A 17,037-nucleotide genomic window follows, 5' to 3' on the forward strand; every position below is an offset into this window, starting at 1 on the left:
AAAACCCTTTCCTAAGACCCATGTCAGGGATTCTGAGAAAACATCTGAGCTCAGTGACCCTGTGGCATTGCCATGGTCTTGGCTGCCAAGGAGCAGTCGCGACTCGTTCCAGTGTGGGGCCATCCTGGCGCCTCTTACACGTGTTGTTTGTGCGGTCACATCCCTCCAATCAACATGGGATTTCTCAGGGGCAGGCTGCCCGAGCTGAGACACACTGAGAATCAGTCCCCTGCTTAAAAAGCAAACACGTAAGGCTGTGGGAGCCATATATCACTACAACCAGAACTACAGCCATAGGACGACTCAAGTGAGACTGTCGCCCCTCCTTGCCTGCAGTGCCTGCCGTCCCACACAAGGAAAGCTGCACAGACCGTTTCTGGCGAAGCAGCATCACCTGTGGGGATTGCTTTGATCAGGACACAGGCTTTTCTATTTCAATACTCATTCCTGGATTAATTCATTTGTGCACGTATTCAATCACTCAGTAAGACTGCATTCACCAATGGTATCCACTGACAAAGAGCAGACCCAATTGCATCTTACATTGCTCTCGAAGATATTCGCTGTGTGTATTAAAATCTCTTTTTTTTTTTTTTTTGTTCTCCTAGCTTTGTTTCCTCAGATACTGGTTCTTTGGTTAGAGTTGCTTTTCCTCAAATGTTCAGTGGAGATTTATTCTCTGTGGCTATGTGATTGCTCAGGAATCCCTGCTCGCCCCCTGGAGAGGCTGATTCTGAATTTCTGGTGCTCCGTGATTGAGGATGAGGGACATGCTCCCACAGTGAACGAAGTGGAACTGGTCATCTGGGTGAGCAGCTTCCAGTTCATCCTGGGGTCTCTAGCTGCATCCATGCTCTCTCCTAAGTTTGGGTGCATCTTCCAGTGTGGCCTATTGTTGGCACAGCCAGAATCATCTTGGTGACTCTCTGGAGTCCCCGTCCTGTTCTTTATCTCCTTTACTCCGAAACAGCTCCCACCTCTGTGGCAGAGCCTGCATGTGTGGCTTCCCTGGGATGCTTCCTCCGACAATCCTCTCCAATCTGCTCTTGTCTTTTGGGGATCCCTCCAAATTTCACAACTATGGAGGATTCTCTTCCTTGTTGACTAGCAGTTATGCCAAGGGCACGCAGGATGGAAAAGAGTTTAGAAGCTTCTTGTGAAGTTGAACAGGTGCCCAGCCTTTGATGCAGCCGTGGCACTCCTTGTCATAACTCAGAGAAGTGAAAACGTGTGTCCAAAACAACTCACACATGAGTGTCCATCAAAGCTGTATATATCACAATATTCACAACTGGAAGCAACACAAATGTTCTTGGATGGGAAGGTGGTGAAACAGAATGTGATATATTTCTGCGATGAATACTACTGACCAATAAAAACAGATTACTGACACACATGAGACATGACAAATCTCACCATGAAATCACATGTTGATTATATATTGATTGACAGAGCCAGATATAAAAGAGTACATACTGCATAATTCCATTTATATGAAGTTCAAAAACAAGCAAAACTAATTTATGGTAACAGAAACCAGAACGGAGGGTGCATCCAGGGGACGGGTGGGGTGGGCTTGACTGGAAGGAACATGGGGAAACTTCCTAGAGTGATGGAAATATTCCATGTCTTGATTGGGGTGTAATTTACACAAGTGTGTACATTTTTCAAAACCCACTGAGTTGTGCAAGTAAGATCTGTGCACTCCACTCTATGTAAATTAATCCTCCATTTAAAATAATTGTGAAAATAAGATACTACTTTTGAGTGCCAAATTTGCAAAGTTTATTTTAATAATATTTTTAAACTGCCATAAGAACAATAAGACATTTACTGCCCTATACTGCTGGTAAGATAAATAGCAAAAAGGTTCAAAAGTTTCCATTATATTTAAACGCTTTAGAAATGCATAAGATAAATATAATACACCTTCTCACTTTCAACTAATTGTAATATTTCACTCATCACCCCTCAGCTGTGCCGGGAAGCAGAATTGACTTTCCTTTCTCAGAATACTATATTTGGACCTATATTTAGACCTCATATTTGAGGTAGCACTGAATAGAGATGCCACCTTGACACGCAATATCAACTGTCATTTCACACTTCCACACAACCAGAAAGTAACTGCCTTTGCCTCAAGCAAAGATGAAAAGGACAGGGGAAATGAGATTATTATCTCTGGAAATCTCTTTAGGACCAAACAGTTTCTTCTTCAGAAAAGAATGCATGACTCATCTCATCACTCAAGCACTCCTTCAACTGCCAGAGAAAATCTATATTCCATAATTACAAGAGCCATCTCAGGTCCCATCTTCTCTGCTCAAAAAGCTGAGGATAGCCCAAGAGGAACCCTTCAGAGACTGTCATGGTGATGGCTCACACAGGTCCTCCAGGTAGTCCACATGCTGACCCAAGGTTGAATCGGACCGCCTGACTTTGGAGGTCATAAGTTAACAAAGGAGCTATGATGTCATGCTAGCTCCTGACAGTGGCTGTGGACAGGGGCAGCCCCTGGGGACGGTACCTCCGCGGCCATCCCAGCAGCAACAGCAGCTTCAGGTTCAGGTTCCTGCACTCCAGCTCCGGGAGGTGAGGCTCATAATCCTCCTTTGGCTTCTTCAGCACCCTTGTTTCTTTTATTTCTCAAATACTTCAGTACCTTTGTAACCAATTATCTGGATTAAATCTCTTCCGTTGAGACACTTAGCATATTTGTGTTCCTCCCTGGACTCTGACTGGTACAGGGCCTGGCATCAGGAGTAGGTTTAAAGACTGGAATGATCATCTCTGACTTTGAGCATGGTAATGGCCTCAAAGCCAGGCAAAATGGGAAACTGGCAGTTAGCATAAAGCAGAGGCATCCCGGTTCTGTGATTAGCAGCACCTGTGGTCCCCTGCGAGGCAGGACATACCCAGAGCAAGTAGCTGGCAGAGGAAGTAGCTGCTTCCCTTGACCATCACAGTGGGAATGATGATAGCGGCAAAGCGCAGGACGGCTGCTTCTGAGGGCAGTGGACGCTTGCAGAAGAAAAATGGGAAGCTCAGAGAGTGAAACGCTAGGCTCAAGAAGAGTCAGAGCAGGCAGAACACTCCATGGTGGACCTGAAGACCGTCATAACTCTTAAAGCTGCAGGACTGATACAGCTGAAAATCAGTCCCAAAATGTGGCGCTTGAGGCTGACAAATTGTAGAGTACATTGAATTCACAGCTATGCCAACCCTCTGGGGAGTTAGGGCATCAATGGTAAAGAAGTAACCCCCTGACACTGAAATGAGTCCATTTGGGTTGACTCAGAAAGCTTTGAGAAAACTACCACCCTAAAACCCCTGAGCATCCCCTGCCTGCAGAAGTAGTTTCTCGTCACCTGAGTGAGAACACCAGCCTTCCTTTGCCTGAAGACCCCATACTATCTGACCCAAGGAAGCTGCCTTTCAGGGAAGACCTGCTCTCCTCAACACTCACCCACCACTCCTTATTGCTACCAAACCAGAGCCCAGTTCACCCCAGGAAAACAAATGCCATGTTTGACCCAATAGAAGAAAGTTTATACTACAAAGGAATTGCAAGACAGTGTTATTATGCTGGTAGAAACCTGTGTCCCAAACTGAAGGGCAGAGTGGAAATTGCTCAGGTGAAGACTAGAGGGCGCACCTAATAAAGACTGCCTGTGTGCGAGGTCTGAAATCCTTCATTTTACAGCTTTACTCCCCTACATTGAACTGTTAAAAATCCACTGAGGAAAGTGTATGTGGCAAAGACTTCTAACTGACCCCATTGTCCATACTCTGTTCCTTCCTCGTGAATTTAAGCTGGCACCTGCTTTCCAGCAAAAGCTACATCTCCCAGACTGCTTCAGAGCTGGGTATGGAATGGGATATGAGTAAGGGTGGTGTATGTAACTTCCAGAGCATTGAATTACACTCACTTCCAGAATCAGCAAAAGGCAGCAACTGAAGCTGCCATGGCCACCACGTGGTAAGGGCCTGGTCCCGTTATATACAAGAGAATCACACTTAGTTGAGCCTCTAGATTACTTTTTTAAAGCAAACTCACTAGTGCTATAACTAACCCAAGATGTATTATTTTAAAATATAAATACTCCTAGGGAACTATGCATTACTTAAAATTTCATATGAATTAGTTTAACCAAGGTGTGTTCTTCCAGAATCCTTGAAGTTAAGTCAGAGATAGCGTGATATGTGGAATGCGGCTCACCCAGCACTTAGAGCAGACGTCCTCAATCAATGACCGCATTCTTTTCTCAGCCCAACACTTATCCTTCCGAACACCACTGGCAACTTCTACTACTTGATCCGAGTTGGCAAGGAGATAAAACCCACCTGCCATCCTGAGTTAGGTTTGTATGAAAAACAGCAAACTGAAGTGGTCACTAAAGTGAAGGCTTTGAGAACTAAGAGCAGCAGGAGGGCCCTGTGAGTCAGGGAGTGGTGGATAGTCCAAAATGAAAGATGCCTCAGAGCCTGTGCAGGCAATATTTCCAGCAGGAGCAATCTCAATCAGATAGAAGTTGCACACGTCAGAGTTCTTGCTTACAAGGAAACATCCATCCACCAAAAGGAAAATAGAGATGTCATTTGAAGAATCTCCAGGATGGTCAGAAATTTGATTTGGAGGCTACACACCCTGAATTGTACAACTGAATCACCCCAAGGGAGACCTTACTATTCCAGCCAGGGTATTAGCATATAGGTTGAGCCATCCACTCTGAGCTCCAAAGCCCCACGAGGAGTCGCTGCTGCCTCAGAAAGCTGGATCACCAGGTCCACTCACCAGGATCCAAACTTCATTGGGCCTCTATCTTGTAACCTAAAGTTCCACTCTGGTTCATTGAATTGGATTGGCTGAGACTAAATCACAGGCTTGTGCCTGGCTGCAAGGGAATCTGGGAAAGCAAGCTTCTGGCTTCAAGGAGGCAAGAATCCCCAGGAGCTGTATTGGTTATCTATTGTGGCATAACAAGTTGTCCCAAAACGTGAGACCTACATGAATAATCTTCTTTCTTATCTCTCAGTTCCTTCGGGTGGGGAATTCAGTCAGGACATAGTAGGGATGGCTTATTTTTGCTCCCCAATGTCTGGGGCCTCAGCTGGAAGCCTCAGAGGCTGGAGACAGAATCATCTGAAGATAAGTTCATATGTCTAGTGGGTGCTGCTAGCTGTCTACAAAAACCTTAGCTGGGCTGAAGGCTAGACAGGCTTCATCTGGCCTCTTCATGCAGCTTGGGCTTCCACACAACATGGTGGCTGGGTTCCCTAGGCAAACATCCTAGGGAAAGCAGTCAGAGCCTGCCTCTTTTTTATAACCCAGCCTCGGAAGTGACATGGCTTCATTGCATGCTCTTACTGTATTTATCAGAGCACTCGCAGCCCTCACCTGTCCAGACTCAGCAGGATGGGACACAGAGCGCATCTTCCAGTGTGAAGAGTGAGAGTGACAGTAGCAAGAAGAACATGTGGGCTGGGCCCAATACATCAGCACTGCCAGCTTTGGGAAATCCAATCTACCACAGGAGGGAAATCCTCCAAACATAGGAAGGGCATGCTAAAGTGCTAGTGGGCAAAAAGCATGATGGAAGCCCTTTACCACCTACTTAAGATCAGCAGTGCTTGCCTCCTGCTCCACCCTTCTGCCCTTCTGTCTTGTCTGGCCTTCCTTTCCTTGCTCTCTTCCTTCCCTCCTGCTCATCACCTGTGCAATGTGGCACCATGAGGATACGATAGCCTTAGACAAGGCATCGGGTCTGGGCTCCCTCTCTCACCACCTCTTGTGTGACTTTGGGCAAGATTTGATTGCAGTGAATTCAGATGTCTGTGCTGTAAAGTGAAAGACTGATTATTCAGTTAAACAACAAAAAATGTGTGTGTCCATTGTGTGTCTTGAACAAATGCGGGGTTGAGTATGGAATGGTTCTTTGTGTCCTCTAATTAAGTAGGTGCCATGTTTACCTCTACTTTATATATGAGTGAACCAAGGCACAGAGAGTCCGCAGAGCCTGGATTCCAAACCAGACATCTTTGGTTCCAGATGGTGCTATAACCATTCCTCTGTGAGCACCAACTGCATGCAGTCACTGTGGAGACAGCAGTGAAGGAAATCCCACCCTCCTGGAGCTGAGGTTCTCGGGAGGACATACTTATCACCCTCTGAACCCTCCATAGAAAGATGCTCTAGCAGTCACTACAGGAAAGAGCTTGAAGAGACAAAGAAACATTCCATACTCAACCCTGCATTAGTCAGGTATTGCATGTTTTAAAAATTATTGTGACACCCTAGTGTGCCTGCCATAGCACAACAGTTGAAAACTGCTGGACTGAAGGACGAGGAGGGAGAAAGCCTAGAATACTTACCTGTACTAACATCATACTTGTTACCATTTTAATTTTTTTCCACAGGGCCTGGAGTCTTTTTTCCTACACACAGTTTTATGTAGTCGCAGCTACAGTGTCAGTGTAATTTTGCACTCTGCCTTCTCACTTAAAATTATGTAACTCATAAATATTTTCACTTGCTATATAATTGTTATAACTATAAAGTTATTGCTGTATAATATATTCTCAAGTATATTAGGTATAATTTACTTAACACTTCCCCTCTGGTTGTAACTTAGGTTGTTTCCAGTGTTTAACTCACATATGGTTTTAGATTTGGTCAGAGATGCTGTGTGACAGGTAGATAATAAGAGGACTGCCATCTCATGTGTGGGTCAGTCCTGCTTTGGCCTCTTGTCCCAGCATCAGTATTAATTGTGATCCTTTCACTCTCAAAAAAAAAAAATCTGTATTCAGACAATAAATTATATTATCACTCTAGTAATAATTTCATTAAATAATAAAGGCCTTACAAACAGTTTCTTGGGATTTCAGTTAAACCGTTCCCAAACCACACCAGATAACATCCCTGAGGCTCACCCAAGGTCTGCTGGTTCTGTGGCAATGATAATCACGCTTGTAGGGGCTTTTTCACCTCCACCTTGGGGACTGGGGCTGATAGCCCTCACAGACCATAGATCTGGTAATCCAGTGTGCTGCTTGAGGCAGCTGAACAACCTCCAGCACAGGGCCTGGAGGCACAAGGACCCGGGTGTAGGTGGAAGCACTTGGCTGAGCTGGGTTAGCTGCTGAGCCTCTTCAAAACTCAGTTTCTTCACCAATAAAATGGGACTTTTTCATATCCCTTCTTCCCTCAGGCTAAATGAACTCACAGCACTTAAGAGACAGACATTTTCATCTTTCTTCTCAACCTATCTTTAAAAAAGAGCCGCCAAAAAAATCCATGAGACCCAGACAAATAGACCTTCAGGAGATGGCAGTTGAGATTCCATCACCAGCCACTTGTCTTGCCTGGGCGACGGCACTGCCCAGTTCCACCCGCTTGAAAACAGCCTCCTGGAAAGGCACCTTCGTGTGTCCTCACCTCTCCAGGGAACAGCACTCCAGGGTGCAGCCACCTCCTGCTCACCGGCCACAACTTGTGAGGACTGTGCTGCCACCTGGCTCTCCCGGTAGACAACCCCAGAAAACCAAACCCCAGACCCATACCAGCGTCCACAGTGGCCTAAAGAATTATTTTTCACAGTGAAAATGTTTAATAATTTGGAAGAAGTGAAAATGATGAAGGCAGTTTTAAAAAATCATAGTGGCATCAGAACTCACTCCACTGATGAACTTAGACACTCCCCATGCTGAAATCCAACCAGGAACAGCAGTGAAGTTTACAGTCGTTAGCCATTTCCGTTTACGGGTCATTTTTTCCTTTATTTCATAGGTGACCCCTACCGCTCAGCAGCGCGGGCTTGACCGGTCGCTCTAGACCACGCGTAGCAGCGCGCTTCCTGCGGCACTGGGGCTTCACCAGTCCCCAGGCCGGTCCAGTTTCTGAGGCTCTGAACATGCATTTTACCCGAAATTTTCACAGATAAAAATAAGTTTCAAGGGTTAAAGACAGAAAGAAGGGGGAGGAAGGCTGAAGAAGCCTCCCTCCTCTTACGCGGGTGGTCCCAGGACTCCGGGGTCGCAGAGTGACCCGCCCCCGCCCCCACACCCCGGCGGAGCACCCGCGGGCGCCAGCGCTGGACGCGTTTCCCCGCAGCCGTGTGGAAAGGAGTCAAAAGCCAGTGCCCGGCGGTCCCCGCGTCTGGGGACCCCTTTCCAGGGCGCCCAGACCTTCCTACTTGGGGGACCAGAGAGGAGCCCGCTCGCTGGGGCAGGGGGGCAGATTCGTACGACGTTAACCCTTTAAGGCTGGCTCGGGCCACCTCGGGAGGCTGGCGGCGCGCAGGATGCCCACGTCCCCCGGCCCGTCAGGGCTCTTCGACCAGCGCTTATGAGAGCGTCTCCGCCGCTGGTCCCCTAGCCCTGGTCCCTGCAGGCTCGGGGCGGCTGTGGGGGACATCGGGCTCCATCTGGCCCCAGGCAATCAGGAATCAGGCGGCTGTCCACGCGCCCCTGCACCTCTTCCCCTTCGGATTGTTCTAACGAGGTTAAGTGAGGTCGGAGGCGCGGACACCGGGGCGCAGCGAGCTCGGACACCGGGCAGAGGGCCCGGCGTCCGTGACAGCCCCATTAGCGCGCTCACACGCCCCTTCGCCCGCTAGTCCCCAGCCTCGCCGGGCGTCTGCCACAGGTCGGCCTCGCGCGGGGCGACCCCTGGGCCCACACCCCGCCCGCCGGCGCGCCGCTGTCTCCCCCCAGCGGCCGAGCGCGTCGCCGCGGGAGACGGGCGGTGGGCGGGCGGCGGGCGGCGCGGCGCAGCCCAGCCCGCGGCTCCGCCCCGCGCCCCCTCCCGGCCGGCAGGGCCGCCCCTCCGCGCCGCGCGCCGCTCAGACGGAGCAGCCGCCTCTGCAATGTCAGCAGCCGCAGCGGCGGCAGCGACGCGAGCGGCAGCGGCCGGGGCCCCGCGGTAGCCGCCAGCGCGGCACGGCCCGGCGGGAGCGCACGGCGCGAGCCCGCAGCCACCTCGCTGCCTCGGGGCGCTGCGGGCGACTCTGCGCGCCCCGGCGCGGCGCTCGGACCTCAGGCCAGCAGGGCTGCGGCCGCGCACAAAGGACCGCGGACACCGGGCTCCGGGTCTGCGCCCAGGGACCGGCCCGGGGACAGCCGGCCACGCCGCGCCTTCTGCTCGCCTCCGCTCCCCGGGCGGCCGGAGCCCGAGCCACAGCGGGCCCCGTCCTATGACAGCGGCGACACCGCGGCCGGCGAGCGCGCCTGCTGCCGGCTCCGCTGCGCCACGGCTGCCGGTGCCCGGGGTGGCCGGAGCCGCGCCCCGCTGAGTGGTCGGCCGTCGCCGCCGCCCAGCGCCCCAGCTCTCGGGCTCCGGGGGCAGGAGCCCAGGAAAGCCCCCAGCCGGCGCCGAGCCTAAAATGGCCACGCTGCTCCGCAAAATCGGGCTCATCCGCCTGCACAACCGGGACACCGAGGACCCCAAGCACCACCACAACCACCGCGGCGGCGGCCAGCAGAGCGCGTCGCTGCGAGGCAAGGGCGGCGCCAAGAGCGGCGGCCACAAGCAGCAGCAGCACCCCCCCGGGGGCTCGGGCGACGCCAGCCCCGGGCCGGGCAAGGGCAAGGGCAAGCGCGCGCCGGAGCCGGCCCCGCGCGACAAGCCGCAGCCGGCGGGGGTGGCGGGGGCGCCGGGCGCCGGAGGCCCCCGGGAGCAGGCGGCGGGCGCCAGGGCGGGGCCGGGCCCGGCGGGGGCGGCGGCGGCGGGCGGCAGCCTGGTGCCCGCGGCGCGCCAGCAGCACTGCACGCAGGTGCGCAGCCGGCGCCTCATGAAGGAGCTGCAGGACATCGCGCGCCTCAGCGACCGCTTCATCTCCGTGGAGCTGGTGGACGAGAGCCTCTTCGACTGGAACGTGAAGCTGCACCAGGTGGACAAGGACTCCGTGCTGTGGCAGGACATGAAGGAGACCAACACCGAGTTCATCCTGCTCAACCTCACCTTCCCCGACAACTTCCCCTTCTCGCCGCCCTTCATGCGGGTGCTCAGCCCGCGCCTGGAGAACGGCTACGTGCTGGACGGCGGCGCCATCTGCATGGAGCTGCTCACGCCGCGCGGCTGGTCCAGCGCCTACACGGTGGAGGCCGTCATGCGCCAGTTCGCCGCCAGCCTGGTCAAGGGCCAGGTAAGCGCGGAGGGCGCCCCGCGCCCGGCTGCCGTGGCGCGCGGGCCCGACCGGGAGACTCGGGGACTTCCCGGAGCCTCCGCTGCTCTCCCCAGGGCGCTGCCGTCCTTCCCCACTTTCCGCCCCGTCGCGGCCGCGCTCCCACCGCGTCTCCGCTGCTCAGAATCCGCGCTCCCGCTTCCTCCCGCCCCCCCCCGCTTTTTCTCCCCCGCCTCGGCTCCCTCTCACCCCCTCCCCCACCGCCCCCGGCTCGACCCCCTCGCCCGCGTCCTTTGTCCGCTTTCCCACCCCTCCGCCTGCCCTCCTAACAGCCCTCCATCCCCTGCCCTCACCGCCCCCTCTCTGCCTTTCCTCCTCTCCCCCCGGTCTCCCCCACTCTCCTCTCCTCTCCCCTCGCTCTCCCATTCCACCCCCCACCTGCTTCTCCTGTCCCCTGTCCCCATAGGTCCCTAACGGTGCAACTTTGTGTAACTCAGGATCCAGATGTCCAGCCTAGTTTACCGCCACACACACGCACACACACGCGCAAAGGCTTCTTCCCCAACTTCTCAGGTGGGGGGCTCTGCAGGTGGGGGGCTCTGCAGGTGGGGGGCTCTGCAGGTGTGCGCTCTGCCGTGCGGTGCGCTGCAGAGGCCCAGATGCCCTCTGGCGAATCTTCTCCCGGGCTCTGCTTGCTTTTCCTGAGCAGCAGCTAGTGTAAAGGTGAACATTTTGCTCTTGAGAAATTTCACTAGAGAGGCAGAGGTGTGGTGTGTCTCCTTACGCGGCAAGGCCAGACTCTGTCAAGGAAATGCCTGGTACCTGTCCCTCCCAGGACCGTCACCTCTGGGGTAGTTGTTCAAGGTCTGGGTCTCTCTCAGACCTGTTTCTGCCCTTGGTCTCCTCGTGCCCGGTGGCTAAATCCTTTAGCGGGGCTAATGGTATTTTACTGAATATTGAAGTAAGGGGCAAGTTTGATGCCTCAGTCTCCTCTCCTATTGCACCAGATGGCAGCTTTACCGAAAAGAAACCCCAGAGGACTTAAGAGGGGAGAATTGAATGAATCTCCTGAAGTATGTTTCCACCTGGCTGCAGACAGGCGCACGAGGGTTTTATCTTTTATGTGCTTTTGATCATATTCAAGTTGGTTTATGTTTTCCCGAATCAATATTAAACACTACTTAATAAAATCATATTTTCATATGGGCATCTTTTAGATTTACGAAGGATGATCGTTTTGTTTAGAAGACTGTGAATGACCTCTATTTGGTCTTTCTACAGCCAGCATATCAGAAGCGATCTGTCCCTTGTCACTTGCCTCTGTCTCATTCACTGCAGGATCTTTCACACTAATCAAATAATGCTTGTTCTGCCACTTTCACTAGAGCTGGCGCCCCTGGGATACCAAGCAAATAGCATCCCGACTCCAGTGGAGAAGGGCACTCAATTCTTGACTGAGGTCTGTTGTTACCAAGTAACTGTCCTGCTCGTGTATCTTTTCTGGGGTTTAGGTTCCACTTATTTCTTGAGTTAGGAATAGGACGGATGTGACAGGTCTGGAAAGACATCTCTGAGAGAGGTTTAACTCTTTAACGTCAGATGTTCATTTTGAATCCTGGAGTTCAGTGCTGGCTCTGATGTAAGGTGCCTGCGAATTCAGACAAGCCACAGGGGTGGGAGGGGGTCTCAGTTTATGTTTCAAGCAGAATTTATACAAATGACGTGGAAGAACATTTTTCAGAAATGCCTTTGTTATTTGTTCCTGAAATCATTGCTGATCAGAACCCTCTGGAGCAGTCTCTTCCCTGTTTTTCCATCCTTCACAGTGAAGATGACTTTGGGGACCTGGGGAAAAGGAATGCCATTTTGTTTTGTAGAACCACAGAATCACATCGTAGACCTAGAAGAGATCCTAGAGGTCACTTGGACTGTGGCCTGCATTTTAAAAGATGCAGGAAAGTAAAGATCTCAAATGAGAACTAAGGAAGTGTTTTTAAAAAGAGATAAGTCTTAGTTAAGTGCTCTCCGTGTTTATGTTAATGCTGTGAAAATAGTCTTGTCGGTGCCCATGTACTTCTATTAAAATAGGCACACCCTCATGTCTATATTCCTTTTCATTGTAATAAATATTGGGAGAGTCTTTCATACAGCTTGCAAGTTAGAGACCTCAGTGTTGAAAGAAATTATCAATGAAATTTTATTTATTAATTTCAAAATCTTACCTAATTGAACTCCAGGTCCTCCACCTAGCATATTGTGTTATATTACCTATTCTAAATTCTCATGCATACAATATCTGAAATGAAGGTGAGAACTCAGCCAGTTATTAAAATACCAATTTACTTTCTTTGCTTTTTCCATGCTGACTTCAACATCCAAAAGAGAGGAATGTAGGCTATACATAAACTGTCCGAAATGCAGTGTAAGAATAGGAGAAATGAAGTCGTTAATGTTTCAGGATTCTGTGCACAAAATCGTTTCAGGAAGCTGAGCATTATTGCACCTTTCCTACCTTTCTGAATCCCCTCCCTACAGATTGCTCGCTGCAGCGCTGTAGCTACCAAATTATTTCCATAGTAAAAGTTAATCGGCTTTGGGAAAGCACCCAAAGTACCTGATTAGGCATTCCAAGAGAGCCAGGACTGCTACCAAACCTGTAATCACTTCAAAAGAACGAATCATTCATTCTGGTACATTCCTCCATCAGTTGGCATTTCTTTTTAGGATTCTTTTTTTTTTTTTCTTATGTGATAAAGTCGGAAAAGCTTCCCTTTCCTGTTTCATAATTGCTAAGCTTAACTTTCTGAATTGAGGATACACCAAGTTGATTTTGTTTCATACCTATAGAGAAATCGTAAACTAATATGAAGGGTTTCATGGGTAATATGAAAAGATCAACTTAACTTTTTTGTGGACAAAAAAAAGTTGGGGGTTATTACACGATATGATCAATTCAGTTATTTCGCAAGGCCTCTACCTGACTCTTTGGCTCCTGTTCTCAAAATCTCTGGTGTGCTGCTATGTGGATGGTGGTTGCTTTCAGTTAAATCAACATGAATTCCTTCTATGCTGTATTCTGTGTGGAGACAGCGACATACCTGCAGGCCTATTCATCTGCTGTCCAGGACAAAGCCTCTTTTGACTAGTAGAGACATTTTAGGTAGCTCTTTTGCTTTTCTATAATTGGCTGAAAATCCTTGTACTTTTAAAATGAACTGGTGACAGTGTACAAAGTTTATATCCTTAATCATTTACTGAACCTAAAGGAAACAGTCCACAGCTCCTGTACATGATTTTTGACGTTCAAAGCTGTATGAAGTTGGTGTGGTTTTTTTTGTTTGTTTGTTGTTGTTGTTTTAAATATATCTTTATTGATTTCAGAGAGAGGAAAGGAGAGGGAGAGAGAGAGATAGAAACATCAATGATGAGAGAGTCATTGATCGGCTGCAGCCCGCAACCGGGGCATGTGCCCGAGGGAATCGAACCTCGATCGCCTGGATCCTAGGTCGACGCTTAACCACTGAGCCACGCCTGGCCGGGCCGAAGTTGGCTTTGAAACTAAAGTCAGGTGAATTGTCAGCACAGTGCTTGCACCTAGCGAGCAGCCTAAGGTAGAAACAACAGTGAACAGGCCCTGTGAACCCGACATTGGAGCGTCCTGCCCAGAAGTGCCCCAGGCTCACTGTCTTGTTCTCCAGGTGTGGAGTCTGGGATAACTGGAGGACTGGACAGAGACCCTCTTCTTGCAGTTGTGTCAGCATAAGGTTCCCCAAGAGCCACTTGAGGGAGCACTAACTCAGGATTCTGTTTTCACATCTGCTCACCTCCTGAGTGTCCCTTTTTTAATTAGCTAGACGTGGCCAGGGGCAGGGGACCAGATGGCACTTGAAAGACAGTTCCTCACTCCTCTACCCCCTCAGAGCCAACCACAGGACTGAATGGACCCACCATGAAGATGGTATTGATCATAATAATAGTGGCAGCCACTAACATCTACTGCATGCTCTGTCTGGGCCACGTTCTGGGCCAGCTAAGTACTTAGGCTATTTCACCTCACTTGGTTCTACTGTTTCGACGGTTACTGTACAGGTGAGGAAACCACAGCTCCACACAGGTCACGTTAATACAATTTCAAGTTCTAATATCAGCAGTGAGTGGCAAGGCTGTGAAAATCAACCACACCAGCAAAAGCTGTCAGGAATGGCAGAGTCGAGACCGCCTGCCTAAGCACCTGCACTCTCCAGGCAGTCCTCTGAATTGTGACCTGCACGATGAGCCTTTGTGTCCACAGAAAATAGATGTGCAGCCAGCTGTCAGCAGAAGACTGAGAACAACAGGACTGAAACATCCTCAGATCTTAGTGTTCAAATTAAAAATTGGTAAGCAGAGCCAGGACGGTTATGTTTGCTTGACACCACTAGTTTCTGGAGCTTTTGAATGAAGTATACTGGCAGATGTGGCCACTTATCAGAATGTAATGAGGAGGTAAACGGCTCTGCAGGTTAACTTTGGTCACACCATGTGTTTCTGCGGTTAACTTTAGGCCTTAAAGGGGTCTGTGCCATGGGCGTCACTGGGAATCATGCATGCGTGTGCACACACACACACAGCCATCTTCAAAACTCCAACATGAATTTTGTTAGCACCCAGAGCAGCCCCAAAGGAGCCCAAACAGGAACTCCTTAACCAGCCTAACCCCCTTTCTCTAGAGGCTGTGCTGGTTTGCAAAGTAAAGAAAATGAAGGCAGTCGTGTGAACACAGGGCCACGCTGAGGAGGGTCTGGAGGGCCAACCTGGAGTGCAGCTTGGGACAGATAGATCGTGTCCCCTTTAGAGGGAGACTGGAGCACCTAGAGCGTAAACAGTGATAACCTGGGCTGGATGACCCGTGCTCTCACCCAAGGAGAGTGGACTTGCAGGGAGTTCTATGAGTCACTGGTTTGTTCTGTGATGGAGAGACTTACCCACCAGGATGACTCTGCAGCTTGAGGTATCCAGGTGCTTGACTGTTCAGAGGAAAAAATAGCTCATTCTGCTATCAAGTAGGACAGGCAGGAGAATGAAGACAGGACTCTGCTTCCTAAAAATAGTCTCACACCAACTTGGCGGCTCCACAGCTCTGCTCCCTGGTGCTGCACTCCTCCCGGGCTGGTGGGACAGTTAATAATAGTAGTGACTTGCTTTGCCCTGAGTTGTCGACTTCTGAGAATCTAAACTTGCAAGAAGAGGAAGTAAATGCATTTGTGTTTGCTTTTCTGATTTATATTGGGCATATGAGAAGTTGGTTTTTCTTTTCAAGGAACAGCACAGTTTGGGGAATTATGCTTGTTTAGTGGAAAGTGCCAATATGGACTGTCAGTTGAAGTTCAACTTGAAGTCTGAGAGCCACAACCCAGCATGGCCTTTCTCACCCCCAGGAACAGGTGTGTGTGAATTCAGTAACGCAGCCTCCATTTGGGGGATGGCTAATTTTATTTTTTTTAAAGCAGCCACTGACAGTGACTGCTTGGAGCCAAATTTCCAATCTGAATCCTAGCTTTTTGCTGTGTTCATAACGGAGTGAGGCAGAAGAAGGATGGGTGACAGGTATAACTCCTTTCCTCTCTGTCAGTGTTTCTTTCCTGGTGGTAAATCAGATGCCCTGGGGAGTGTTTGAATTATCCCAGTGCCAGGGCCCTACCCTCAGAGATTCAGACTTCCTGGGTCTAGGAGCAGGTCCTGGTAGAGGCTGGTTGGAAAAGCTCCTCTGTGATTCCACTGGGCAGCAAGGGTGGAAAAAGCCACCCTGGACCAGTAATTCATCGTTTTCAGGTCCATCCATCTGAGATGCATCCTCCCAGAGTAGCCACGGCGCCACGGCGGGGAGCCTCGGGTGGTGGTGGGTATGACCCAACCCCCTAACCTTCCCCTCTCCACCTTGACTGAACTCAGTGTCCTCTGTCAACCCTGATGGGGACCCCTCAAAGCCCTGCCATCATAAAACCAAGTTCTGCCTCCCTGGACAGCATTCGTAGACCAAGATGGGTGTGAACCCTGCAAAAGGACATGTGCTCAAGACAGGTCACTCTCTCTTCATTAGACACAGCTGGGAGGACTCGAGTACAGACCACCCAGAACTGTGCGTAGTCAGCTAATTCACACGGCACGGGTATGGGGTGCCTGCCATGTATCAGGCACTTGCTGGGCACACAGGGGTAAACAGAGATGCATAAAATGCCTGACATGGAGAACTGAATATCCAGTGGGGTTAAGGCAAACCCATTCGCGTATGTCTTTGGCAGCTTCGAAGTTATATTTTGCTTGGTATTTGGGTAAGTGCCCATTGTTGAATATATGTGGGTTGTGCATGCACTGGGGGCTTAGGAAAGGTGGTGTCCTGGAGTCAGCAGCATCTTCAAACTTCCGTATGACTTTCCCAGAGGAACACTTTACTCACAAGTGGGTGAGACTTGACTATAACGTCAAGGGCTAAACCATTTTCTGGTCATTGTTTCATCACTAATAAATGGAAAGATCAGGCATTTCTCAAAATACACAAAGCAGTTGAAACAGCAGTAATGTTTCTAGCAATGTCTACACTTTCCTACCAGGGAGCGGGCAAACTAAGATGAGGTTTTGGTAGTTTTTCCTCATTGTCACACATTTCATTCATTCATTCATTCAGCACCCATTTGCTGAGGGTCTGCCATGACTTGGGTGCTGTAGCCACGTCACTCTTGGAATTCCCGGGGTGACCCCTCCCCATTCTGTGTGTCATTTCACCCTTCTCTTGGCCATCTCCCAGACTGGGTACTTGGGGAGGCCAGGAGGATGCAAGCTGAGCTGAGCTGGAGGTCCAAAGACCCCAGATGGAGAAAGTCGGGGGGCAAAGCAGAGTGGGACCAATCATGTGGCAAAGGACTGAAAGCAGGAC

The 17,037-nt window shown here is 50.4% G+C and overlaps 1 protein-coding gene across 1 annotated transcript in view; it reads left to right on the plus strand.

Annotated features, from left to right (window-relative positions):
* The first annotated feature begins 8,972 nt into the window (after window positions 1–8,972).
* Window positions 8,973–17,037, plus strand: part of UBE2QL1 (ubiquitin conjugating enzyme E2 QL1) — a 45,062-nt gene continuing 36,997 nt past the window's right edge. Inside the window, exon 1 of the mRNA XM_081131665.1 lies at window positions 8,973–10,145. Coding sequence (XP_080987791.1) covers window positions 9,384–10,145 — 762 coding nt within the window. The 5' untranslated portion in view covers window positions 8,973–9,383. The remainder of the gene's footprint in view (window positions 10,146–17,037) is intronic.

Source organism: Miniopterus schreibersii, assembly GCF_964146895.1.
Source record: "Miniopterus schreibersii genome assembly, chromosome: 3".
Lineage (NCBI taxonomy): Eukaryota > Metazoa > Chordata > Mammalia > Chiroptera > Miniopteridae > Miniopterus > Miniopterus schreibersii.